The sequence below is a fragment of the Equus quagga genome, chromosome 8 (assembly GCF_021613505.1).
Source record: "Equus quagga isolate Etosha38 chromosome 8, UCLA_HA_Equagga_1.0, whole genome shotgun sequence".
In the NCBI taxonomy this organism is placed as follows: Eukaryota; Metazoa; Chordata; class Mammalia; order Perissodactyla; family Equidae; genus Equus; species Equus quagga.
Window position 1 is genome coordinate 19,001,181 of NC_060274.1, and position 27,350 is coordinate 19,028,530.

The 27,350-nt window shown below is 38.1% G+C and overlaps 1 protein-coding gene across 2 annotated transcripts in view; it reads right to left on the reverse strand.

Annotated features, from left to right (window-relative positions):
* STXBP5 (syntaxin binding protein 5) overlaps window positions 1-27,350 on the reverse strand; it is a 162,476-nt gene that overhangs the window by 111,143 nt on the left and 23,983 nt on the right. For both annotated transcript variants that reach the window (XM_046669154.1, XM_046669152.1), the window contains exons 3-4: window positions 23,095-23,176; window positions 19,989-20,089 (exon numbers count right to left, since the gene is read on the reverse strand). In XM_046669154.1, coding sequence (XP_046525110.1) covers window positions 19,989-20,089; window positions 23,095-23,176 — 183 coding nt within the window. The remainder of the gene's footprint in view (window positions 1-19,988; window positions 20,090-23,094; window positions 23,177-27,350) is intronic.

Here is a 27,350-nt window from a genome sequence, read left to right on the forward strand (position 1 = left end):
TACTTCAGGGATATCACAAATTCAACCTTTAAGCCACAAGCTAGGAGTCTAATATCCACACCACACCTGGGTACTACTGTCTTTCTCTGGAGTTATTAAACACACTAATCCATCTTAGGACCTATGCTTACTATTCCTTCCAGGCAAAATGTTCCTCCGGCTCATATTTTTCTTCTATTCAAGATTCAGTTCAAAGATCACCTGCATTCAAACTGCTGTCCCAATACTGTGCATCTCTAATAAGCCAGCCTCGTGAGAGAGCCGGGGTCTCCCTTCCTCACCAGCTCGCAGGGCAGAGATCCTCTGACCTCAGCCCTACACACGGTTACTGAAACATGCCCGAACTCTCTCCTCCATGTCCTGATGATATGGGAGGCCCTGAATAACAAATTATAATGATTTACATGCATATATTAAACTTTATTATCATTCCAACAATTTCAAACATTTTCTGTACTAGTTCTTTTGATTTCAAGGTAAACAATGGAAACTCTTATCTTAACCTTTTTGTAGCTCTTATTTTTAGAAAAACGAAAAGGTAGTATGTTATGAAACCATATAACGCTCTATCTCAGATTACCTATTGTGTCTCTCAAAATATACTACTCAAATTTTCAATAGAAATAATACAGACTTCAAATAACACACAGTGATAATTATCACTGCTAGACAGTCAGTACCGACAGCAGGCACTAGGCAGGATGTGGTATACAGAAGATCCACTAATCCCACTAGCACAACTTCATTACCGAATTTTTCAAGATGAAAATACTTCTCAAATAAATGGACATGCAAGTAACTCACGACCTCCCTATTTCCTAGAGGGAATGTTCATTTAGACACTTATTTAAGGGTTATCATCTGTCTTTTTTGTTGAGTGTTTTCTATAACATGTCTTTTTAAAAGATTTATGTAAATTTAACAAAGCACAGGAATGTCTAAATGATGACAGAAATGTCAAAACATTTTATAGTACCTTATTGCTTCACAAGGCAGAAAGTCCACAGTACCTTTCTAAAGACTTTAGGGCCATACAGGTTTCAGAATTCAGAATTTTCTAGATTTTAGAAAGGTATGTAACACATATTTTGTATACTACCCAACATAGGGGTAGTATCTAGTAAACACACTGAACATTTTCTGAGGTATAATTTTTGGCAGCTTTTTTTAACTGAGATATAATTGTCACATAACATTATAATAGTTTCAAGTGTACAACATAATGATTCGATATAAGTATAAACAGCAAAATAATCACCACAATAATTCTAGTTAACATCCATCACCACACATAGTTAGAAATCGGTTTTTTCTTGTCATAACTTTTAAGATCTACTCTCTTAGCCACTTTCAAATATATAAGACAGTATTATTAACTATAGTCACTGGCAGTTTCTTAAAAAGTTAAACATACACTTGCCATATGCTCAACCCATTCCATTCCTAGGTATTTACCCAAGACAAAGGAAAGCATATGTCTATATAAGACTTGTACACAAATCTTCATAGCAGCTTTGTAACAGCCCCAAACTGGAAACAATCCAAACGTCCATCAAGAGGTAAATGGATAGAGATTATAACACAATACTATTCAGTAGTAAAAAGGAATAAACTACTGATACATGCAACAACATTGATGAATCTCAAAATCTTTATGATGAATGAAAGAAGCTAGACAACAAAAGATGTGTTGTATGATTCCATTTATATACAATTTATAGGCAATAGAAAATGGCAACCAGTCTGTTGTAACAGAACGCAGCAGCAGTGGCTGCCTGAAGATTGTGGGCGTGGAGGCTAGTGACAGAAGAGGGGTGGGATGACCACAAGGAAAGATTTTGGGGTGATGGGCAGATTTGTTATCTTGATTGTGGTGACAGTTTCACGGGTGTATGCATGTGTCAAAACTTAGATGGCACACTTTAAATATGTGCAATTTATTGCATGTCAATTATACCTAAATAAAGATATTTTAAAACTCTTTGTTTTCAGAGCTCTGTGGATTAGGAATTATGAAAACAGACTGTGATTCTGATTAATACACAGGCACGACGAGCTCTGGAGGGAGGCCGCCTGGATTTAGTTTCCAACTCTGTCACTCACTAGCATGTGTGTGACCTTAGGTAAATCAGCCAATCTCGCAGAGCCTCAGTTTCTAAGCAATGAAGAACATCTACCTCACCGTGCTCACCTGAGGATCAAATAAGACAGAGCGAGGCAGATGCTAAAATGGCGCCTGACAGTAAGTGTTCCATTAACGACAGCGATTTCTGAAACGAAGTGATATTCCGCCAGACAGAAGCCATAGATGAATTTTAACTACATGAAGTAAGAAAAGTGGCAATAGCATGCCAGATATAGAGTGAACAATGCAATGCAAACATCACAAAAACAACTATTTCATTTGAAATGTGCCTTAAACTAAAACACGAATATAGCTAAAGATTTTGAAAGTGCAAAAATAATTTCAAAATAAATAAGCCAAAATAATGACAGGTTGACCAAAAAAAAAAAAACCCCCAAAGCAGAAATAGTCAACATCCTGATCTGTTCTATTTTGCAATTCTCCATTATTTTTCACTCTACAAAAGCAGTAGCTGATTTGTTTAATACAATTACATGACCCATCTCTGATTTTAACACTAACAAAGTTATTTAAGTATGCTTAAAAAATTTAAACTTAACTCCTTAAGGGCAGAGATTTTGGATATATTATACAATATCTTCTGTTGCTAGCATAGCAGCTGCATACTGCTATTTTTTCTGTATTGTTTCTTAAATAATTTTAAAAATGAAGTAAGAATAAATTCACTGCTGAGGAAAAAATCTAGAACTTTTCCTAGACTCGCTTTTTCAATATTAGCTACCACCATAAGATTTTTTTTCTCAGTCAACTGTAAAACCAACTTGTAGCAATGGGAAATTTTAAGCATCTTTACGTTTTTCAGAAGTGAGAACCATTTAGCATTAAACATTTTTAGAAGGAACTTAAAATGCTCACTTAATTATCTGGCACCAAGACTTTAATATGGTCCCTAGAATGAGTTTTGTACACTTTTTAAAAAATACAAAACATAGGACTGTATCTGTACAATATATCACCAAACTTAAAAATTACTCTGCTCCATAACTACCCTCACTATTTAAGTCAATTGAGAAGGGGGAAGGTGAAAAGGTTTTTATCACAATTAGCTTGAGAACTTCTCAACTAGTAAATTTTAACGGCTCTGAACATGTGGGAATAGGAATAGTGAAAAAACTAAAATTCCATGTTGCCATCAAATGAAATCATGTCATACAGTGACTTAGGGAAAGGCCACTAAGAAAAAGTGGTTCCCCAAAACATACTACTAGAAAAGCCACTCAGCCAGCACGCCCCACGCAGAACGGCATGATTCCAGATTGTGGGCAATCTGACCAGTCAGTTACCAAGATGTGAAACTGGGAGTCGAGACAAACTGGACTTGATTTACAGTACTTAACAGTGTTCTTTCAATTTGTTATAGAAACACAACCTTATTTCCTTGTTTACAAAAAATCTTAGCCTTCTTTGTTGCAAGTTTAAAGAATAAAGAATATGCAAGCTTTCGTGTAATAATTAAATTGATGAAAAATTATATGAATTGATTATGTAAAAGGCGTCATGTGTATTGGAGGACTTAAAACCGTATATACATAACACGTGTATATGTGTAAGTGCGAGTATATATGCAGAGACAGAGAAGAGAGATTTGCTGTTGTCATTTAATGACTATAAGAAAGTGATCCATGATAGAAAGCTAGTATTTTTCTAAAAGTAGTCATGAAACAAATGGCACTGAATAGCCTTGGGACAAACAGATTTCAAACTTAAGGAGTTCAGATCAATTGATGCAAAAAATACTGAAAATTACTACAGTAATTGCCTCCAAGAGATTTCATCTCCCTCCCTGTATCCTCCCCAGGTATAGTCTTCCCCCGACATGGATTCTGGGATTGATCACGTGACTTGCCTCGGCCAATGGAATATTAGCAATTGTGCCATAAGCAGAGTTGAAAAGTGCTTGTACTTTTGGGCTTGCTCTCTTATGCTTTTAGAACCCAGGTGCCAGGTGATGAAGCCCAGACTCCAGTGTTGGAGACACTGGCCCAGTCCATAGCCAGCCCCAACCACCAGACATGTGAGTAAGGAAGCTAGACCATCCAACACCGTTTCGTAAGTGACTATAGTGGAAGACCACTCCTGCTGAGCCCAACCCAGGCTGCTGACACACAGAACCGTGAGCAAACAAAATGGTTTTAATTTTAGCCTCTTAAGTTTTGGGATGATGTGATATGCAACAATAGATACTTGATCTTTTACATAATATAATTCTATTCAACTAACATCTTCTCAGTTGAAAACGAAGAAAAACTATAAAAACATATGGAAAAAAAATCCTTATACTTCTACAATTATGTTAAAAAAAAAAAAAAACCCAGGAAAACTTTTTAGGAATGCAAGCAGTGCATGTGTCTCATGAAGCTAAAACAGTACCTTGGATTAAAATCAAATTCACAAGTACTGTTTTTCATATACTTTATTACAAAGATTAATTTTATTTTAAGGTGGTATAGATCATAATAAATGACAATGACTTCAGTTTTTACTGATACCAGGAGACCAATTTAAGTTTATTTGCTGATGTATTAGTAGAGCATCAAGTTATACCAAAAATAATTTATAATAATATATTGAGTCACACTAAAACTCAGTAAACATGAATAAAGTTAAATATTATAGGAATGGCATATTAAATTGAGCCTGAAAAGGTACCTTAAAATGGATAAGTTGAGCCAAAAAAAAAAGACTGACTGAAACAAATGTCTTAGAAATACACAGATAATGAAACTGACTTTCCTCAGTGTGTCTCTAAAGAGAGCTGCATTCTAAATCCTTACATTGGACTTAAACACAGATATACTGACCATACATAGGGTGTTACGAGAACATAAGTTCTGTACTTGCTTAAGGAATTTTTGAAAAAATGTCTAACATATTAAGTGTTAGGGAGTGAGACATATACCCTACTCACTATTTAGCCTCAGTAGCAGTCTGCCAAATATTATGTAGTCAACAAGCACCAAATTTGGAAGATTTTATTATTACCAATTTTCTTTAACAAAAGAACATGTACAGCCTCCTAAGTAATGTTGAAGTTAATCACCCATAAACAAGCGTATAATACACAGATGATTACAATTTAATCCACAGAAAGAAATATGAACCAATACGCTCATCTGTATGACTACATCCCCATTAAATCAGCCCAACATGACAGGAAATAGTCATCATTTTTATATTCTCAGCAAATATCACACAACATTGCACCTAATAAGTACTCAATAAATATCTGTGAAATGAACTATACAAAGTGTGAGGATTTATTATGTTAATTAACAAAACAATCAGATATTCCTGACTTACTCCCTCTCCATCCTCATGGCCTAGACCTAATTTAAACCATTATCACTGACTGATTTGACAGTTCCAAGCTGCCCCAAGAGTTATCTGTCCGAAGCCAAGAGAGATCACCTATTATCTTACTTGAAAGACTCTAACGGCTTAGCTTCCACCATAACGCTTCTTCAGCAATGTTTAGTGACGCTTTGTGGTACACATGTCTAGGAAAAGGGGGTAGCGATATGAAGTGTGCAGGATTTGGTCAAAGCATCCTCTTTCACATCCTCCTATACGCCTTCCCGTACTGCAGACGCCAGAAAGCTAAAACTTACATTTCCCAGACTCTCCTACCATTAGAGTTCTGGATGAGATTAAGTTTCTACTAATTGACTATGCTTGAGATTTGTTGGCAGAAGTGGGGCAGAGACCACCTTTCTGTTGCTGTTTCTGCTGACGAGGACCTTCTTGGAGACCTGAGTGTAAGATGCACTTAGTGCAGCAGTGGGAACCCGACACAGCATTCAAAATCTCCCTGAGATCCATGTGTCGAGAGGCAGTTTGATGGCAGTAACAGTACATTCTAAAACGCTTGTTCTGGCAGCCTTTCAGACATTTTGTAAACAGCTACGTCCCTGAATTAAACGCCTTTATGCTGAAAATATCTACAGTTTCTGTTCCTGCATTGAACCCCGACCTATACAGCAATAACATGCAGCTAATCTGCAACTTACCTACTATATGATAGTCTATAGTGACAAAAACATACCTACTTGTAATGTGTCTTGCTCAGAAAATGTTATTCATTTCATGATTTAAAGTTGGAAAAAGGTTGAGAATATAACTTTCTTATAATTGTATAAAAGGCCTTTCATGAAGTAGATCTTTTCCACCTTTCCAAAATCATCCTCTCTGGACAACACCCCTAGCAATGGCTAACCAGATACTCTGCCTACACATGTGAGACTGCTTCACGACTGTGCGTCTGCACATAACGGAAAGTCCCTTCCCCCACTGTCAGTGTAGGAAATTCCTACTAATCCTACACATCTGTTCATACAGGCCGTTTTATAAGGCTTTACCTAAAATTCCCAAAACATGATGATGCATCTTGTTTCTGGTTAATCTTTAAAATTTTCATTACATTCATATTGCATCAAGTTTTCCATTGCATCGTGATTTGCCACATTTTCTCAGACAATTATAACTCCCATGCCTCTTTGGAATTTATTACAGTATTTGCATGGACCAGAATCTCAATGTTTATCAAATGAATTAATGCATAAGAAAGTTTTTAAAAAGCTGATATTATTTTGATTCTTTTGTTAAATTAATTGTACTTTACATTGTCCTGTTATTAGATGAAAATTTACTCGCATTAATGAACATGGAAATGTGTTAAAAATAAGAGCAGAATCAGCTGAAAGTAATTTATAAATCTGTTCAAAGGATTTCCTTTCTATTAGTAGTTCCATTTGTCTTTTCTGATAAACTGTCACAGCTACTTTAGAAAATCGTCATCATATCTATAACCCAGCAGTACAATGTAATAAATGTTTTGAAAAATAAGCTTCAGAGATCTTTGAAGGTCATTTTACATTTGTATTGATTTACTAGATTCTTTACTAATTACATCTCAATTTTCATAAAGTATTTAAGAACTTTTAGAAATATGTCCAAATAAATCATATTAACCTCTCTTGTGAAATGAGACCTTAATATAACTCTGTTGATGACTATCAAAAAAACTGAATATAAGTAAAACAGTGAATATCAAATAGGAAAATAGCATATCAACTACAGAACGAATGAATAATAACATCTGAAAAAACTGCTCCCTGTTCTACGGGGGATTTCTTATAGTGCTGTTTTTAATGATCTTACATGATCTAAATGATGATGGAGAATGAAGACGGCAGAGGTCTTTATACAACAAATGCTGGGATGAACAAAAGCAAACTGGTACTCACCAGCAATTGTTAGGTACACTTTTTTTCCATTGATATTAGATTGTCTTTTATTATACAGAGAAGGTGTACTCTAAATACGTCCCAGTCTATGGTTTATGTCTTTTTTTTATTATTAAAGAGGTTTCTCTCTCCCCCACCCCCTCTATATATATATATACAGGAATCTCACTCAACTCATTATATGAAGGAAGTGCACCCTGATACCAAAATTGACAGTAACAGAGAAAAAAAAAAACTATATTCCAATCTCACTTAAAAACAGAAGTAAAAATCCTCAAGAATATACTAACATTTAACAGTATAATAAAAAATTGTCAGCTGTATTAAAAATTCACAGGCCTACAAGAATGCTTAGTATTAGGAAATCTATTAATGTCACAGATCAAATCAATAGAAAAGAGGGAGGTGAAAAAATCACACGATAATCTTCAAAAGATGTTAAAAAGGCCTTCAATTAAAATTTAACTCCCATCAGTGACAACCAACTTTTAGGGGGAAAAAACTCTCTTAAACCAACACCCTACATTCTGCTTAAGAGTAAAACCCTAGAAGCAATATTCTTAAAAATATTACTAAGAAAAAGATACTTGCTATCAACAATATCATCAAGCACTGTTCTGGAAACTCTTCCTAATACAGTAAGTCAGGAAAAGGAAAAACAAAACCATCTTCAACCTGAAAATCACTGCCAGATACTTACAGACAAGAGGTCTGCAGTACCTCCCAGGCGTGCTGGTTTAGTAGAAAGAAATCCACTGCCCAAAGCTTTTTATTCTCCCATCTCACTCTTTTTACAAAAGAAAACGAAAAATTTTAAAAGCTTTGCCATGGGCCAAGAAGCAAACAGCACTCCAAGGACAATCACATAACCACTAGTTCTGGCTAGATCAGTGGGAGGAATAAGGAGTATACACAGAATTAGCCCTGAGCAAATACTCTCTTTTTATTGTTTGAGACTCTCCCGCGTAGAACCTATCTCCCAGGTAACAAGAGTCTGCGGAGGGCCACGCCTCCTAGAGAAAAGAGATTCCCCTGTTTCTGCAAAGGCAATGAGGTACCAAAATGTCAACAAACTTTTTTTCAAGCATTTACTAGATGTCAGGCGTTGAGAGTGGTGCTGGGAAGAAAACGATAAAGAAAACAGATGCGGTTTACACTTTACCGGAGAAGACAAGCAACCAGGGCAAGTACACTAAGCATGCGATGTGCTCTTTCAGGGAGAGAGCATCACACTGCGGGATAACACAAACAGGCACAACACCGAGACTTGGGAACTTTACAGAAAAACCTGTAAAAGAAATGATGAGACTTTAAAGATGAACAGGGTTAGCCATGAAAACAGAATCCTAAGTGTGTTCTGAGCAGGGAGATCAGCACATATAAACGGGCAAGAGACAAGACAGTTCACTAAAACACTGACAGGTCAGGGCAGCTGGATTATAACACACAAAGAGAGGGAGAAGGATAGCGAAATGAAATTACCGTGCTAAGAAGCAGAGTCACAGATCTTGCGAGACCGTTCACAGAGCGCTACATATTTAAGAGTTTCAACTTCATTCTGAAGACTGAGAAGTACGGTGGACACTGGTTGTTCATCTACCCACCATCCATTCCTCAGTCCGTTTCTTCCTAACGTGATTCAGTTGTTCATTAGTGTCCATACCTTCCTCAACTTACCCATATACTATGGATACACTTGAACCAAACTGAGCTCCAGAGATGAGCCAAACCAAGCAGGTAATTCCACTCACTTGTGCCATTTTAAGTTAGGTAATAAAAGACTAAAAGCAATCAGATAAACTCCCTACACGAAGGTCAACCGATTTGGGATCTCAATTACATCTGCAAAATCCCTTCACAGCAGCGCCTTGATTAGAATTGACTGAATAATTAGGAGAAGGTGTGTGTACACCAGGGGGTGGAAATCTTGGGGACCTTCTTAGAATTCTGCCTTTAATTGCCAGCCCTTCAGCCTCCAAAGATTCACATTGCTCCCAAATGCAAAACACATTCACTCATCCCAACATCCCCAAAGTCTCAACCAATTACAACATCAATTCAAGTCCAAAATCTCATCGGCTCAAAAATCCCAGATCTCATCTAAATTCGTTGCAGATGAGGGTCCTGAGTATAACCATTAAGTACAGTTCCTGGGCACAATTCCCCTCCATCTGTGACCTATGAAACTCAAGAGATGAATTATCTGCCTCCCACACTCCCAGCATTCAGTGATGGGACAGGCATAACATCACATTTACAGAAATTCCCAAAGCGGAGAAAGTGGATGGTAAATAGGAGTCACTGGTCCATAACGGTTTTGAAATCCAGTTGGGCAAATGTTGGGTTTGGTACCCTAACCCTAACCCTAACCCTAGGTTTCAAGGCCCAGGAATAACTGCCTGTGGCTCTCAGCTCTGCCTCTTCACCATTCTTCCTTTTTCATAAAAGGACATCTGTTTGCAGCTGACTACTTTTATCATCCTACTTTTGGCTGCAGCCTCCTTCCATTTTATACCGCCTCTTTCAGTCCAAGCTGGTAATGCTTCTGCTATACAATTTTCGCAAGAAATTTGTGGGTCTTAAATAAATTTCACTGGGTTTTACTCCATTAGACAAAAGTCACACCCACACATCTTTTTGGGATAATCCTTTCTCTGTCTTGGCTCCTGCTTAGAGGCCAGAGGGGTGACACTCTCCAGCTTCACAGAGGCTCTCTGGTGTGGCTGAGAAGATCTGTGGGGCACACCCTTAATCTCTTAAAAGAGGCCTTGTGTGACTGAGCACTCCCACCTTTTGGTCTTTAGATTTTTAGGAAAAAGGTGTACAGCCACACCCTTCTGTTTTTCTCTGTGCCACACTTTCAGAAGCAGTCTCTTTTCCCAGCTGGATCACGGTAAGAATTTCCCAAATCATTAAGTCCTGGTTCCTTTAATAATTCTTCCCTCAATTTACTTCTCTCCTCTTGCATTTAAAGCTTCAAGAGAAAGTCACCTTCAACCCTTTCCTTGGAAATCTCCTCAGCTAACTATGAAAGGTAACCACTTACACAGTGTGGAGGAGACACTTCTGTTAAGCTTCCTGCCACTACATAACAAGGAACCGCTTCCTCCAGTTTCCAAAAGCACGTTCCTCTGTCCCTCTGAGCTCTCCGTGGCAGCAGTCTCCAAGACCAGGGTCCCACAGACAGCATGTTCAAAGCAATGCAGGCTTTTCTACCATGCTCCTCAAGATTCTTATAACTGTTGTGCCACTCACATAAACACTAATCTTTCTATATGTATTCAAGATTTTGTTCTCATTATCTATAAACTAAATCAGGGTGCAGGGTGTTGCTCCGGTCTCTGATGCATATCCAGTAAAACAAAAGATTATCAGGAACTAAGATGAGAAGTCTGTCCCACCCGGGGACCAGCCTACTGTGACTGGCCTGTAGGCTTGGTTCTGTAAGACGGGCTTTAAGGACACTTCCACCTTTGCCGGCAAAACCAATAAACCCTTTCTATTTCACTGACTTGCCTCCTGGCTTTTTGGCCAAGTCTTGCAGAAAGCAGAACAAGCCCATTGCTCAGTAACACGGCCTCTACCTACTGCCCAATTCCAAAGCAATTTCCACGTTTTTAGGTATTTGTCACAGCAGGTCCCACTTCTACGTACCAAAATCTGCATTAGTTTTTTATTGCTGTGTAGCAAATTAACACAAAATTAATGGCTTAAGACAATACTCATTTATTCTCTCAGTTTCTGCAGGTCAGAAATGCAGGCAGTGCATGACTGGGTTCTCTGCTCAAGGTGTCACAAGGCTGAAGTTCAGGTACCAGCCAGGCGTCCCTTTCTGGAGGCTCTGGGGAGGAATCAGCTCTCAAGCTCATTCAGGCGCTGCTAGTCGAACTCAGCTTCTTGTGGTTGTAGGACTGACTCTCCCTTGCAGTGAATCCCTCTAACGCTTTGAACCTTTGTCAGGAATAGTCCATTCCCTTTTAAAGGCTCACTTGATTAAGTCAGGCTTATTGAGTTTAATCTCCCTATCTTAAAGTCAACTAACTGGGACCTCAATTACAGCTACAAAGTGCCTTCATCTAAATGAGTGTTTGCTGGAATAACGAGGAGAGGGTGTGTATACCAGGGAGCATCAAGGAACCCATCTTAGAATTCTGCCTACCACACATATATGTCTAGGAGTGGAAGCATTGGGTCATGGAGTATGTGAAGACAACCAAAATATTTTCCAAAGTGATTGTAACACTTAAAACTCCCACCAGGAGGTTGTAAGAGGTTCCAAACGTGTCATGTCAGTGTCAACATTTTAGCCACTCTGATGACAAAGTGTAGTGGTATCTGGTTACGGTTTTACTTTGCATTTTCTTGATGACTGCCTTTGTCTTCTTTTAAAAGCAGTATGTTAAAAAAAAAAGTTGAAAAAGATTGGATTAATTATGCTATCACGTGTGTTTAACACAAACTTTTCAAAGGGCATTCAACCGTATTGTATTATGGTTATTATATGTCTGGGTCTCTGCTTTAATATAAGCTACTCATGCATTTTATTCATCTTTCTTACCCCAATAGCTAGCACAATCCCTGGCATGCAGAAGGCACCCAATTCTGCATTTCAGTTTAGTGAACTGAACTTACCTTCTAAAATGTAATTTTTTCATTTCCAAATTTGAAGCACGACTCCCCCTCTATATTCCTCCTAAGCCAGCCAATAACAGTACAGGAGTCAGTCCTTTCAGCAGCCGAAGACACTATCTGTCTGAGCCAGTACTGCACTGGTACAGTTAGAGGAATTACATATGTCCTAACTCTGTCTACCATTAATCCTTAGCTTTCTTGCCCTAAACATTAAAATACAGTGTTTTCATTCATTATTTTTCTCTAGTATTTTTCACAAGGCTTAGCTCATTAGCAGAGCTAAATGACTCTTATATCACCTTTGATTACGTACCCCCTCCTTCCATATAATCTTTTTACACCTGAGTACATTGTAAAGTCCTTGTGCAACTAGACTAGTCTCTTTGAATGTCTGTCCCAATGTCCTTGTCAGAATTTCTTAGTTATTACGGATAATTTTATTCTAGGAAGTTACCCAACACTTACTGACCATCTTTCCTTTTACAGTCTCAAGGTCATAAAATCATAACTGTCTTTCCTCTGAACACGGACAACTTATTTTTCTCTTTTCTTATTAAAGTTTGTCTCAGTGCAGGGTTATCCATACTCAGCATACCCAAGGTGATTCTTCATACCCATATCAGCAAGCAATTCTCTTTGTGGATTAGAATTAGGTCCAGGGCAGATTCCTCTGTCTGCCTTGCTAACATTTTCACTCCTGTGTTCAAGTCCTGAATTTCATTCCACCAAACTGCTCTCATTTCTAATGCTTGTACAGTTTTCATAAAGCTGCTTTCAAAGAAAAATATTTTGTCGATATGATGCAATTACCACAAAAACTGTAATTCTAGGTCTCTAATTTGTTCCAATATTATGATTAACTTTTTTCTTGTTAAATATGTGCAGTGAATTAATTCAAAATCTTTGGAAGACCTGTAGAGATATTTTGAGGCTTGGTATCTAGCCAAAGACTCTTTTGCAGCTATGCCCTGTTCATGCTGAGCAAATTATAAACCTCATAAATATGCAAAGCACAATATTTAGGTAATATTATAATAAGAGTATAATGGGATAAATTAGTTTTTGTTTCTATATTAATTTATGCTACTAAGAAAATCTGACGCTAGGGCAGCAGTCAGTCCCTAAAGTAACCAATGGGCACCAACTTCCCACTGCTGTGCTGGTTCTGAATGGATCACTCCATTTGTCAAGTAGGTTTTTTTCTTAAGAGGACTTTGGACAGTGATGCTCCATTGATAATTGTTAAGTTACAATTTTATTAGTGCATTCCATATAATATCGCATTTTCCTAATCATTACTTTAGAATGCAGGCATGCTTATTTTATTCTTTAAATAGACACATCTATCATGCAATGAAAAAGCTGTAAATCAGTGTGTTAGAATAAAGGAAAAGCACATCTTTAAAAGAAATATATTAATTTCAACATAAAGACTCAGCTATTCAGGTGTCTAACATATTTATGGGGAAAAAAATCTATTCTCTGAACTTTCACTTAGGGGAATTTTTCTTGACCCCTGAGAATACATAACATTTATGTGGAAGCATTTTATAAACATACAGTTATACAATTAAGGGATATAATTATTAGAAAATAGTAAGTCCTAAATAGGAAAGCCCACAAATATAACTTAGTCTTCAGTCTTAAATGCTTCGTATTTAATGCTGTTATTTAAAAACTATTACGCAAAAATTTAACATGGTTGAGAAGACTGGTCACACTAACTCAAGGTGATAAAAAAGGACTAGCAGATAGTTGTAGTTGCTTATAGACCCGTGACTTCCTCCCAAGTAAACTTCTTTTAAAGGAAAAGACAAAGCAGAAGCTAAATGAGACATACTCTGATAAGGCACCTACCTTATCAGAATTTCACTTTCAAATTCTCAGCTCCTATCAAAGCCAAAGCCCTGCTTTACAAGGATAAACCCAAGGGCGTAAGAACAAGGCTCACCAACATCAAGCGAGAAGAACAAAGGAGATACACATTAGACTCTGGGGCTGCCAGAACAAATTACCACAAACTGGGCAGCTTAAAACAACAGAAACGCACTCTCTCGCAGTTCGAGAGGCCACCAGACATCAAGGCGTCAGCAGGGCCGTTTCTCTCTCAAGGCTCCAGGGGAGAGCGTGTTCCACGCCTCTCCCCCAGCTTCTGGGATCGCCAGCTCTCCTCGGCATTCCCTGACTTGCAGATGCGTCACTCCAGTCTCTCCCTCCACCATCACATGGTGTTATCCTGTGTGTCTGGGCCTCTTCTCCTCTTCTTATAAGGACCGTGGTCATATTGGATTAAGGCCCACCTTAGCCTCATATTGACTTGCTCACATCTGCAAAGATCCTACTTCCAAATAAGGTTACCTTCACAGGTACCGGGTGTTAGCACTTCAACGTATCTTTTTGGGGAATACAATGCAATCCATAACAGGGGACGGGGCATTAAAAGCCACACCACCTCTGAGGTTCTCCACTATGACACACTGCTACTACCAACTCCCTTCATGTAGGCAGGGGATTCAGACGCTGTAGCTACTACCACTGGCAAATTCATTCTTACGGTAAAACTGTATGACAGACGAATCCCTAACTGAAGAGGGACCTGGCAACCGGCACAGTGAACTGCATGCCAGCCAAGGAAGATATTTAAAACCTTGTTTCTTCAACTTTCAAATTATGTTTACTTTTTCTTCTGTTTGGTGATTTTTAAAAAAATTTCTATCTTGTATCCTGGTTGGTTTTAACCTACTTCTCTGTTAGGGACTGAACTGTGTCGTCGTCCCCCCACCTCAAATTCATACGTTGAAGTCCTAACCCCAATGCCTCATAATGTAACTCTATTTGGAGATGGGATCTTTAAAGAAGTAATTTAGATAAAGTAAGGTCACACGGGTGGGCCCTAATCCAATATGACTGATGTGCTCGTAAGAGGAGGAAATGGGGACACAGACACACACAGAGGGAAGACCACGTGAAGAAAGAGGGAGGGAAAGGATGCTCGTCTATAAGCCAAGAACAGACAGCAGAAGAAACCAACCCAGCCGGCACCTTGATCTCGGACTTCTAGCCTCCAGAACTGTGAGAAAATCAACTTCTATTGTCTAAGCCATCTGGTCTGTGGTACTTCTTATGGCAGCTCTAGCAAGCCAATACATTCCCCTATCTATGAATATAAACACTCTTCAAGATGCACTGTCTTACTCCCTAAAAATGGCCTGCACTTATCAAGTCTCAAAAAGTAGAACTCTATGTTGGAAGTGGAAGAGGGGTAGCTACTGTTAACTTCAAGCTCAGAACTGTCTACAATTTAAATAGATTTGATATAGTTAATGTCATCGGTTCTAATGATTTTCCTTTTTCAATTAGTTGTTTCTATAAAGAACCGCCTAAGACAAATCTCTGGTTTAGTTAATGCAGATATTTCCAGTTACAAAATTATTACCTTAAGTAAATCCAATATATTAAAAAAAACCCAGCTATATAGGTGATTTCTATGTACTAAATACTGTTCTAAGTGCTTTATACATACTACTTATTTTATACATATTAACTTTAAAATATGAATCTTAGGGTTTTTTAATAATGATCCATTTTACAGATAACAAACTGACACAGTTAATAAGTGACTGGGCTATGAACTAAGACCCAGCTCAGGCAGTTTGGTTCCAGGGTCTGCACTCAGAACCACTATGGTGTACTGCTCCCCAGGTGATAGAGAAAATCATATCTGAAGGTAAGTAACCAACACTGGGAAGGACTAAACTTGACAATGAGTAGAAAGTGGCTGCTAACCACGAGGGCATTCACAAGTTTATGTTATCCCCCAACTAAGAATCATTCTATGGAAACTGAGATACATATTTATTTAACACAAACAAATGTCATTTTATTGGGCATCTGGGAAGCTAAGCTTGTCTTAACTTTGACTAAGATCCTAATGGCAAGGTCCCAGTCTGTCTTGTTTCCAAATGCAAGCTCAGCAGCCAGCATGACAAATTAGGAAACCCACACACAAGGCAGTAAAGTAATACACCCAAGTTCATAGCGAAACCAAGACTTGAGACTCCAATTTATCTATTTTTTCTTAAACACCATAAAGTGAAATCATATCAAAATACCCACATTATGTGGTTGCACACAATGTGAATGTACCTAACATAACTGAACTATATGTACACTTAAAAATGGTTAAAATAGTAAATTTTATTTTTATTTTAGCACAATTAAAAAAAATTAAAACTAGAAAAAAATCCACATTATGAAAAAATACAATTTAAATCACTACAGATAATTACATTTATATAAATTTCCACTAAAATAAGAAAATTTGACCACTTATGAAAATGAGGGAATAAAACCTAAGTTTAAATTATTTAACAATGGTTCGGAATGTAATGAATTACCCTGTATAAACTTTTTATATTTTTCTTACCTTTCCTACTTTCAGAAATATAAGTGCAAATAGCATAAAAGTGAAACAGTAATTCAACTATTAAGCTAGTGCCAACCGCCTGAGGACAGACGGCAACACTGACCAAGCTATTGCTTATTGTACCGCAATGGCGACAGCAAAAATAAGCAGCAGTCGGGGCGTCAGTATTAAATATTCACAAACAGTCCAGCTTTCCCTCTTCCTGGTTATACAACTGAAACTAGGGCTGGACATGTGGCTTGCTCTGGCCCGGGAAACGAGAGCAGAGAAAGATGTATCACTTCCAGGCAGAAGCTTGAAGGGCCAACGTGTGCGCCGCCACATTCTCTACTATGTAGAGAATACGCAGAGCAGTGAGTCTCTACTACGGTGACCGGCAATATTGTAAAGACTGGCTGTTCCTTAGCCAGGATTCTGGAATAAAGACGATAATGAAAAGGAAGAGTTCCAGCAAACCCACAGAGGACATATAGTGTTAGCAAAAATAAACTGTTGCTAGACTAAGTCATTAAGATTTTGAGAGTGTTTGTTACCACAGCATAACTCAGGCTATCCTGACTGCTACAGATATAATCACTGAATGTAAAGCAGTTGTAGAAGGAAAAGGATGGATTCCTACAAATGAGAAGGACAGGATTTTGTCCCTCTGCCTGCCTGGGAAGCCATGCCAACAGAAAGCTTCCATCAGGGTATAGAGTACAGGGCACATGGGAACTCCTGAACGACACAGAGCTCAGGGTGAGAGGCAGAACCAGCCTTGCTGCCGTGGGCAGGGTCCCAGAGCTGGGGGAAAGCCTCACTCCACTTTCCCTCTGAACCTGCAGCCAGGTGCTGAGGAAAACTAAGCTCCTCCCAAATGCCTCCCCTCTCCCTGCTGCCATTTGAAGAAATCTGAACTTTAGTCTGGAGAGAATATAACAAGGGTCATCCATGAGGCCCCACGCCCATTCCTGGGCATTCCACCAGCTGCCATCCAAGTTTGTAGCCACCCCAGAGGACTTCATCCAAAGGAGACACTGAAGGACCAGGTGCTCACGCTACAGTTCAGTTACTGTTGCCTAATGAAGGCCCAAGGGCAGCTGAGCTTTGAACGGACCCCGGGAGTTTCTGCTGGTCAGCCGGGTCTTGTTTACAAATGCATGCTCAGCAGCCAGCACTCAGCTGGCACATAATCAGCTGTCTATGATTTTCTATCAACTAAATGGGGATAGGACAGAACTCAAAACTAGGAACTCCATCAGTTCATTTCACTTGTAACTTTTAGGACCCACTGCGTACAATCGTGCAGGTTGTGCCCTGCCTAACAGCACCCAACCAAGGAGGGGGTGGTGGACTCTGTGAGGCTGCAGCCACCAAGAAGGGCGACTTTACTTGTACTTCACACAAAGGCACCTTATAGACTAGCTTACTGTTCCTCACCCACCTTTACCAGAACTTCTGGGAGACTATGGTCAGAAGTACTACAGAGGAGACTCACTCCATATCTGACCATCATCAACTCCTGCCTCTGGGATTCCTGGAGGTTTGATCCTTTCTCCATGAAGATTTACCATGATAACCTGCAGTATATGTGAACTTAGACCACACGCTGCCAAATTTCTGTGTTCCGGTGAGGAATACGAAGATGCCACAGGAAAATAAGGTGTCCGAGGTATCCTTCTCCTGGAATTCTACATCCTGGCAGGATCCCTGCAATGGGTGGTGGTTTAAGAGAACTTCTACAGCGCTACTCTGACCAAATAAAATCATTTAATGTGCTAGAGTCCAGGGTTTCTTAACTCTGACACTACCGATATTTTGCACCAGCTAATTTTTTGTTATGGGGGACTGTCTTGTGCGTCGTATAACACTTGGCAGCATCCTCGGCCTGTATCCACTAGATGCCAGGAGCACTGCTCCACCCTCCTCCTCTAATTATGACAACAAAAAAATGTCTCCAGACACTGTCAAACACCTCCTAGGGGATAAAATCACACCAGGTTGACAACTACTCAGCCAGATCCACATTTCCACTTCCAGCAGGTGGTGTGAGGCTGACACCAAGAGGACATGTACTGGAACCAAGACGCCCATCACTATCTCCACCTGCTCTATGGCAATGAGGCTGACAGAGGGCTCCACCTGAGATCCCACTGGCAAGCTGACTGAGGAACTCTGCCCAGCAAGTCAAGGGGCTGGCCCTCTTCCCAACGGGTAGAAAAGAACTAAACCCTGACTTTTTGCTTCCTCTTCTTCCCTGATCTCACCCCTCCCTCCTTCCATTAACTCCTCCTTCACCTCTGCCCTTCTCCTAGGAGAACCGTGATTCAACTAAAGCCACTTAGATGACTTATTTTTCCCCATACAAGATACAGCCCAATAGCAAACTTTGCTACTGACCCCTGCCAGCTCTGGTCTCTGTCCCCCATACAATGCAGGCATGCCCTGGTGTTGGCTAGAGAAGTCTGAACTGCTATGTTCCCAGCAGCCTCTTTAGCTTGCATACTCAGAGGGCCATTGTGGGCAGAAGCCCAGACTCACAGACTGACCTGTTTATATAACCTGAACAGATTGACACTTATCAAAGCAGGAACACAGCCTGAGCCTTGCACATGGCCATGGCCTGAAGACACTAACTCCACTGCATTTAGATACTATCTAGACCCAGATTCCTTAACCTTGACACACACACACACACACACATATATGTACACACTGATATACTCAGATACATCTATACACACACACACACATACATATTTACATATACAAATAAAAAATATATCCCACAAGCAATGCGGGAGAGTAGGGACTATATTCCTTACTCATATTTCATACCAAAATAACTTCCACGTGAATCAAAGATTAAGCATTAAAAAAGCAACTTTGAGAATATTATAAAAAAAGAGAATATTTAACAAAATTGGGGTGAAAAAGGCCTCTCCAATCAAAGCACAAAACTCCTAAGTCATATAACAGATTTCTGTGACCAAGCTGTTCCTCTTCTACAAATTTCTCTCGCAGATTTGTGTAAGCGGACAAAGACATACGTAAGATAATATCACAGCAGAGCAGAATGAGGAGCAGACTTAAGACGATATAAATGTGCACTGCTGAAGACTGAGTGAATAAATTATAGCCCTCCCAGGCAATGGAATATCACGCAGTTATGAAAATGACTAAGGAAGATTTAAACGTGCCAATATGAAACAATCTAGCAGATATATGGTTAAATGAACACAAGTTACAGAAATAATACACAATGCATTCCCTTTTATGAAAAAAAGGGAGCTTTATAGAGATTTTTGCTTATATATACAGACTGCAATTATTTCCATGAGGACACAAAAGAAGTTTATGTGGTTGCCTCTGGAGAGGAAGATGGGTATGGAAATGCAGGAAACTTGCTTTTTACTGCGTAACTTTTGAAGTTTTGAATTACTTTTTAGATTATTCATAAAGTCCATCACAAAAAATAAAATCAAAGAATAAAGTTCAAAGAAAATGTTTCAAAACAGAATAGCAAATATCCTATATATAGGATAACTGAATGAGTTCTTACCTTTCTCTGCAAAATTTAAGTGAATGTAGTATGGCAGGTCTCTTTTGACGTAAATTCCACAAATGTAAGGTGTCGTCAGCCAAGGCACTGACAAGAGCTCCCTTAAAAACAGAGTGTAAGATATTTTATACAGAACACATTTTATAAACATTAAAGCTACTAAACAGCTGCCAAAAAACTCCACCCCAAATTTCAGAACTTTATGCCAATAAATTTAGTTTTGAGAAACATCTGCCTCACCCAAAGTCTAAAGAGATGTAAAAGAGTGTCTTGTGTGTCTGTGTGTAAAAAAGGTTTTAACTTCTTCAATAATTTAAAGTCTAATTTAGTATCTTATAAACTACAACTATACTAGGATCTAGTTGGATATTATAGCTGATAACTAGCTATGTAAAATTAGAGGTCGGACTGTATGTTTCTTGGTCACTACTGTACACACTTCCTTGACTAAAAGAGCAAGATATGCTGTGAAGAAACCTTCCCATTTTATTTGGCTTAACACAAATCCTTACGAACGTACTAGGCCCCAAACCTAATTCTACCACTAGAATAATACGGAAAATGAAGATAGCATTCAGCACTCTGTAACTTCAATGTCCAAAGGGTTGAAAAATATGACTAGTTTAGAAAGTTAAAACATCTGATACTATTAAATACTATCAAGTATGGAGAAGAACATCTCTGGGAATATGTGAGAACCACGCAGGGGCCCAGCCTCACCCCAGAGAATCAGAATTTTCAGAGGAAGGACTTGTGCAGGAGTATTTTTTTTAATATCCAGAGGTGATTCTGATGTATGACAGGATTAAGAATCTCTAGACTAAGGTTGATTTATTAGGATATATGAACGTTTTTCCTCAAAGCGGTCAGATATCCTTCATCTACACTGAGAGAATAAGACAAAAGATGCAACATGAAGAATTTATGTTAATTTCAAAATGGATTTGCCATTCCAATCCTTTCAGTTACTATGAGAAATCTTAAAATATCCTTTTAAAATAAGAGTTTCTCATTTATCCAAGAGGATTCCAATAGCTTTGAAGACAAAATTTACATTAAACGTTCTCTCGAAGTCCTTTCCACCTTCGAAACTCTATTGTGTAGCTCCTACATAAAGTCCACACCCTCCCTTTCACTAGAAAGCATCCTCTTATCTGTATCACTCTAAACCAGAGAAACTCAAAAGATTCAGAGCATTAAAGGTTTGTACTCTTCATTCTTCTTTCCACAAGTGTTTCAGACCACGCCGTCTTCTTTCTCAAGATGTTTGCCCCATCTTAAAATCTCAAGTAAGAGGAGACGTAGAGCCAAAATGGCAACAATAGGTGACCCCTCCCATGGTGGCTTCTTTACCTACATGTGATTTCCCTGAACTGAAGGGACACAGCTACTCCCAACTGTCAGATTTCCACAGCCACCCCCATTTAAATACTCATGTTTTGCTATGCATTTTTTAAAATAGCGACACCGTTTTAAAGTATTTAAAATGTAACACTTAAGCATGTAAGACAAAATAGTCACATCAAAGAACTCTATGATGAATCCTACTGAAGAGAAAAGAATTTCTATAACATGAGTAACAGCAGCATAAATTATTTAAGATTTTTAAAATTTAGGGGTATCAGTTATCAATTTGCAATGTTATTTACATAGGCTCATGTACTGCTGTAAAAAGATAATCTTAACACCAGTATCGAGATGGAGAGCAGCTCAGTGGTTGCCGGGGATTAGGGGCTGAGAGCAGGAGGGGGTGTAATTATAAAGGGTCAGCCTGAGGAAATTCATTTACAGTGATGGAGCTGATATGTGTCTTGTTTGTGGCGAATCTACAGATGTGATGAAACTGCAGGACACTGCATACACACACACACACACAAAATGAGTGCTTGTAGAAACTGGTAAATCTAAATAAGGTCTGCAGTCTAGTTAACAGAGTATTGTGCTGACGTCATTCTCCAGGTCTGACATTGTACTACTGTCATACAAAATGCTATCATCGGAAGAAGGGTACACAGGACCTCTCTATCTTGAAACTTACTGTGAGTCTACTTCATAATAAAAAATTTGTAAAAACAGGAAAAACAATGAGTCTTTACACACAGGTTCAACAACTTTCTATATTGTGATTTTTTTTGTACTTTAACACTTTACAATGCTTAATATACGGTTATACACAAAGGACACAGTTCTACACAGAAGTTTTTTTTAAAAAAACTTCCTCTGATCCTGAAAAATCTATACAATTATATATTATTTGGATCATAATTTTACTGAATTTTTTACATTATCATCTTCAGCTCTTTACACCCACGATTCCTCTTAAATCCTCTGATATGAAGAAAACGATCAAAAGCCAGAGGTAGCAAGTATTTTTTCTCTCATATATATTAAGAATTAATTCCATGAATCCCCACGACTTAGGGGCAAAAAGAATGTCCACAAACTATCCTCCCATCTAAGAAGAGCAGAGCCTTTTCTGGAGGGACGTCCTTCCTCCTTCCATGACCAGCTTTTCCTGCCTGTTGCCACTTGCAGTGAACATCTGTTCTCAGAGCTCCTAAGGCTTTTATGAAACCTGCAAACACACTGTTTCCTCTGCTGATAAAATGGTGTTTCCTCTAGCTCCTTCCATACTTTATACTTTATCAACAAAGGAAGGCATCATCAATTACTTCAACCAGTAAAGGACACAGAACTCTTTGGACACTAACCACTTTCTAATGGATTTTAGTTTCTTGTTTATATTTCAAAACGACTCATTAGAGAAGTATATTTTGTTATTTATAATAAACTCAATGTTTAAAAAAAAATTTTAATTTAGATTTTTATATGTTACTTAACTTTCAATATCCCTGAAATAAAATGTAAATGCAGCACCTTGTACCAAAAAAAGATTTACCCTACACCATTCTATGTGCAACACTGTTTCTGAGAAACATCTTCCATTATTTATGCAACTGTCCATGACGATGCCCTAAATTACTATCTCTGGCCTGAGATTCATTTTTGTTCAAATATTTAAACATGAATGCACGCAAGATTTCTCAAAGACAAGATGTGGCCCTACTCCACACATAAGTAGGAGAGATTAAAGCAATTCACTAACCTCATTAATCAGGAACTGGAGCTGGATTACCGCAGCTCCACTCTCATGCTGACAATAACACTCTACTCCTGGACGACCAAAGCTGTCATTAATTCCATTAAGGAGTTTACGGTATGTGTGGGCTTTTTATGCAAATTGATAAGTTATATATTACACAAATATTTCAACACAGGCTATTTACTGATGTTGACATTTAGAGGTAGGTTTATTACACGTCAATCTAACCAGCTAGTTTCTGCTGATAATCACAAAGCTCAGACACCACAGGTCTAAAAGAAATGAGACAACTGTTCCTTCTAGAAAAAAGAAAAATGAAGTATTAAAAACAGCAACATTCAAAACCAAGGTAATATACAGTTAATACACTTTACTCTGGCCCAATTTTTTTTCTTTCACTTAAAAAGAGGAGAAGAGGTAGTTGATCTGTCCAGCATCTGATTCTGCCCAAGTCAGCAAATCTGAAAAGTAGACAAGCGTCATTGTGGAATACTGCTTTTCGAAACGATAACCTTTTTACTGGCATTTTTCATTCCTGTAGAGTCATTTTTAAATAGTGTAGGCTAAAAATGTAATGAAGAAACACATAACTATGTTTCTAAGTGTGGCTTGATGTCTTATCACCAATGAATATATCAAGAGACTTGATTACAGATGAATAAGCAAATTTCTACAAATCTACATATAATAAGCAAACACAGCATTTTCTATGTATTAGGCATTATATTAAACATGTTATACATATTAAGTTATTTAATCCTCATAACCCATGAAGAATACATTATTCCCGCTATATGAACACATAAGGGAACTGAAGCACAGAGAAATTAAGTAACTTGCCCCAAGTCACCCAGCTAGAAAGCAGCAGAGACGGAATTTGAATAAGCATTCTGGCTCAAGAGCCTATACTCTTAATTAATAAAGTATGCTAGTAAAGAACAAAACAAAACGCACCTGAATACTTACAGAACTCACTACGGGCTGTTAGATGCTTTTTACCTTCACAAACTTGAAATTAGAAGTTAGGTGTTTTAACATGGTACTGTACTAATCTGCTTTTCATTAGTTAAATACTAATAGAAAATAGAAGGCTAAATCTAGAAATAAAATTCAACAGGATTTAATAAAATTACAGTCCTTTTTAAACAAACCCACATTCAGGTGTGTGACTCTGTATTCTATTAGTACCTGTCTTAGGGTTCTTCTTAACTAAAAATAATTGCACCATAGGTTAAATTCCTATTTTCTACGCATTTTTTCCTTTGGATTTCTAGAACTCTTTCCAGGTGATATTTATTTCCAATGGATTTTTTTCATTTATTACTAGCAATTAACTCTATTATTTTATAAACTAATAGACTAATTGAGCATGTTTCACTGATAGTATCCTACTTTTTAAACACCTGCAATTACTATTATTAGCAGCAGCAGCGGTAGTATTTTTTGCTCCATCAATTGCTCAAATGCAACTACAGGAAGCAAGATTCCACAATGCTAGGACCAGCGCTCGGTAGAGCCAAATTACACCCTTTCAGGCCAAAGAAAGAAATGCCCAGGCCTCTGTTCATCCACGTCCTACGTCAGACACCTGCTACGCAGTAAAGGGAGTTTAATTCTAATCATTGCAGTTAAAGTATTCTTTCTGGCACCAATTAGCACAGTCCGTAATTCCCATTTTATGTGAATGGAGTAAAACTTCTCCTATCTGATCAGAACAGAACTGATAACTATGTTAATAAAAAAATACAAGATATTGTGGAGAATCATAAAAATTGTATTTACCTTACATATTATTTTATCACAAAACATATACAATTTTGTTAATCTCTTGATATTAGCCAAAGACATTTTAAGTATGGATCTATTAAATAGAGTTCAGAGCTGTTTTTCTTGCATAAAACATAACCATAACTACCTACGTATAAGATTTCCAGTTTAATTTTTTTAACAGAACTTTAAAGATACTGCCAATGCAATCTAGGTGCAGAATTCACAGTGGGATTTTTCCAATTGTCTACTGTTATCTCACCCACACAGCATCAGATGGGAAATTTTAAGCGACTGACCTTCATGAAGTCTTTCCAAAGCACTCATCTCAGATTATTATACCTCTCGACTTGCATTCATATTTCAGCAGTTTATATATTATTAAAATGAATTATTTGATTATGATATCAAATATAACAGGCATAAACAGATTTGGGAATACACAAAACTGATTCTTAGTTAGTAAATAATAAGTAAACAGCTCTCTCTACTAATTTGGGCCTCCTGGGAAATAATCTACTGGTCTTGAAACTTCAGTATGCTGTGGCCATCAACGGCTTTATTCACAGAGAATGAAAACTATCTGTAAATCCAGAAAGTCAGTTACAGGGAGGCCAAGAAAGGTTTTATTCTTACAGTATGTATGGCACTGCGTTCCAGACAAAAGTGGTCTTTTTTATGACATTAATATTAATATATTCACCTATGTCCGGCTAAAATGATAACTATATTTACTTAATGTAATAATAAGAACTGCTTACTCTCTACTAAGTTTCAGGCACTGTCTTAAATACATAAATGTACTCAATCCTCACAGCTGATTCTGAAAGGTAGTTATTATCCATATTTTACAGACGATAATTCTGAGGCTCAGAGGAGTGATTTTTCTCAACGTTACTACTGATTTCTTCCCTTTCCCTCTGGACGAGGTTGTCCTATGATGCAGCTGCAGCCTGCCCTGATGGACCCTAACACTAAAAACGCCCTATGGAGTGGGGAAAAAACTCATAGTAAATCATTCCTTCATAACAACGAAAAGTTTAAAATTAAATTTTAAAGGACAGATATGCTTCTATGTAATCGAGAGACAGCAGTGTGGCAAGAACACAGATTTCAGAGCAAGCCATTCCCCCTCCCGCGGGTGTCACACCCGGCCCTGCTGCGGGCTCGCTGTAGCTCGGGCGCCCGAGAGGCCTGGAGGGGCATCTTTTTTGTCTTGTTGTTGTTGTTACTGAGGTGCCCCAGGAACTTCTGAGGCCTCTCCTTCCAAGCCAGTTCACACGCCGCCGCCATCACTTGCCAGGATCTGAGGACAGCCACTACACCTCTCAACATCCTTCTCTGTAAAGGGCAGAGACCCACCTCCTTTAGCTTGTGGAACCGTGGTGACAACTAAAATTATACAGAGTGTACTCACCAAATGGTGGCCATTATCATCATTTAATGGAATGTATTCATTACTTTAACAAGAACTAATGTTACCTTACTGTGGACATAACATTATAGCACAGGGAAATATCAACTTTGAATATATTAGATCACAAAACAGCATGTCACAGACACAAATATTCATATCCTTCATACCTACAGTGAGTACTGCTTCTTGCATATACGGTTCATCCTAAAATTGTCATCACTGAGAGTTAACAGTTTATTTAGAAAAGGATCAAACTAACAAAGTTCTCCTTGGTCAATTATCCCCACTTATTGTGGCTGTGTTCAATTAAATGATGAAACAACGCGTCTGAAATTAAAATGAAGAAAACCCAAAAGGAAAGAAATTACATATTGAACAAGTCTACAAAGATATTTGTTAAATGGAGAAATACTCATTTATTATTCTGTCTGCCCTTTTACATACGCGCGAGGCAGCTATAAGGCAAAGCCAAACTGTAAGGCTACACTGAATATTTCTTGGTGTCAACATATCTAGTCTTCTAATTCTGAACCCCAATGCATCCTTTTAAAAATGGTGAGATCTTCCTATCTTGCATATCTTTAGTCTCAATTTTTCTACTGCTTGCTTATGAAGAGCTATGATATCTACCTAATCCTACTAGTCATCTTTCTCTCTGGAGTAAACCAATTAATTTATCTGACCTGTGACACATGCCAGATACTTCCTGCACAGCTAGACTCATGGCTTTTGTCCAGACAAGCAGCTCCTGAACTCCACAACTCCTGAAGAGGAGCTGCAGAAGGCGGGAGCAGGGAGCAAAGTCTTTGAACACAAGTCTTTCAATTTAGACATGATCCTCTAAGTAAGCAACAGGGGGAAAAGTGCTTCAGGAAAAAAAATAACATGATGAAGTTAGAAATTAATGAAGAGTAATCAGGAAGATGTACGCAGGCTAGATAAGCAGAAACAAAGACCAGGGCCAGTAAAACCTTTTATTTTACAAAACTTACCATCAAATTCAAATACAAAATAAATATTCATTAAATTGCCTTAAATGGTTTTTGGGTTTTTTTGTTGTTTGGGAAGGGAGGGA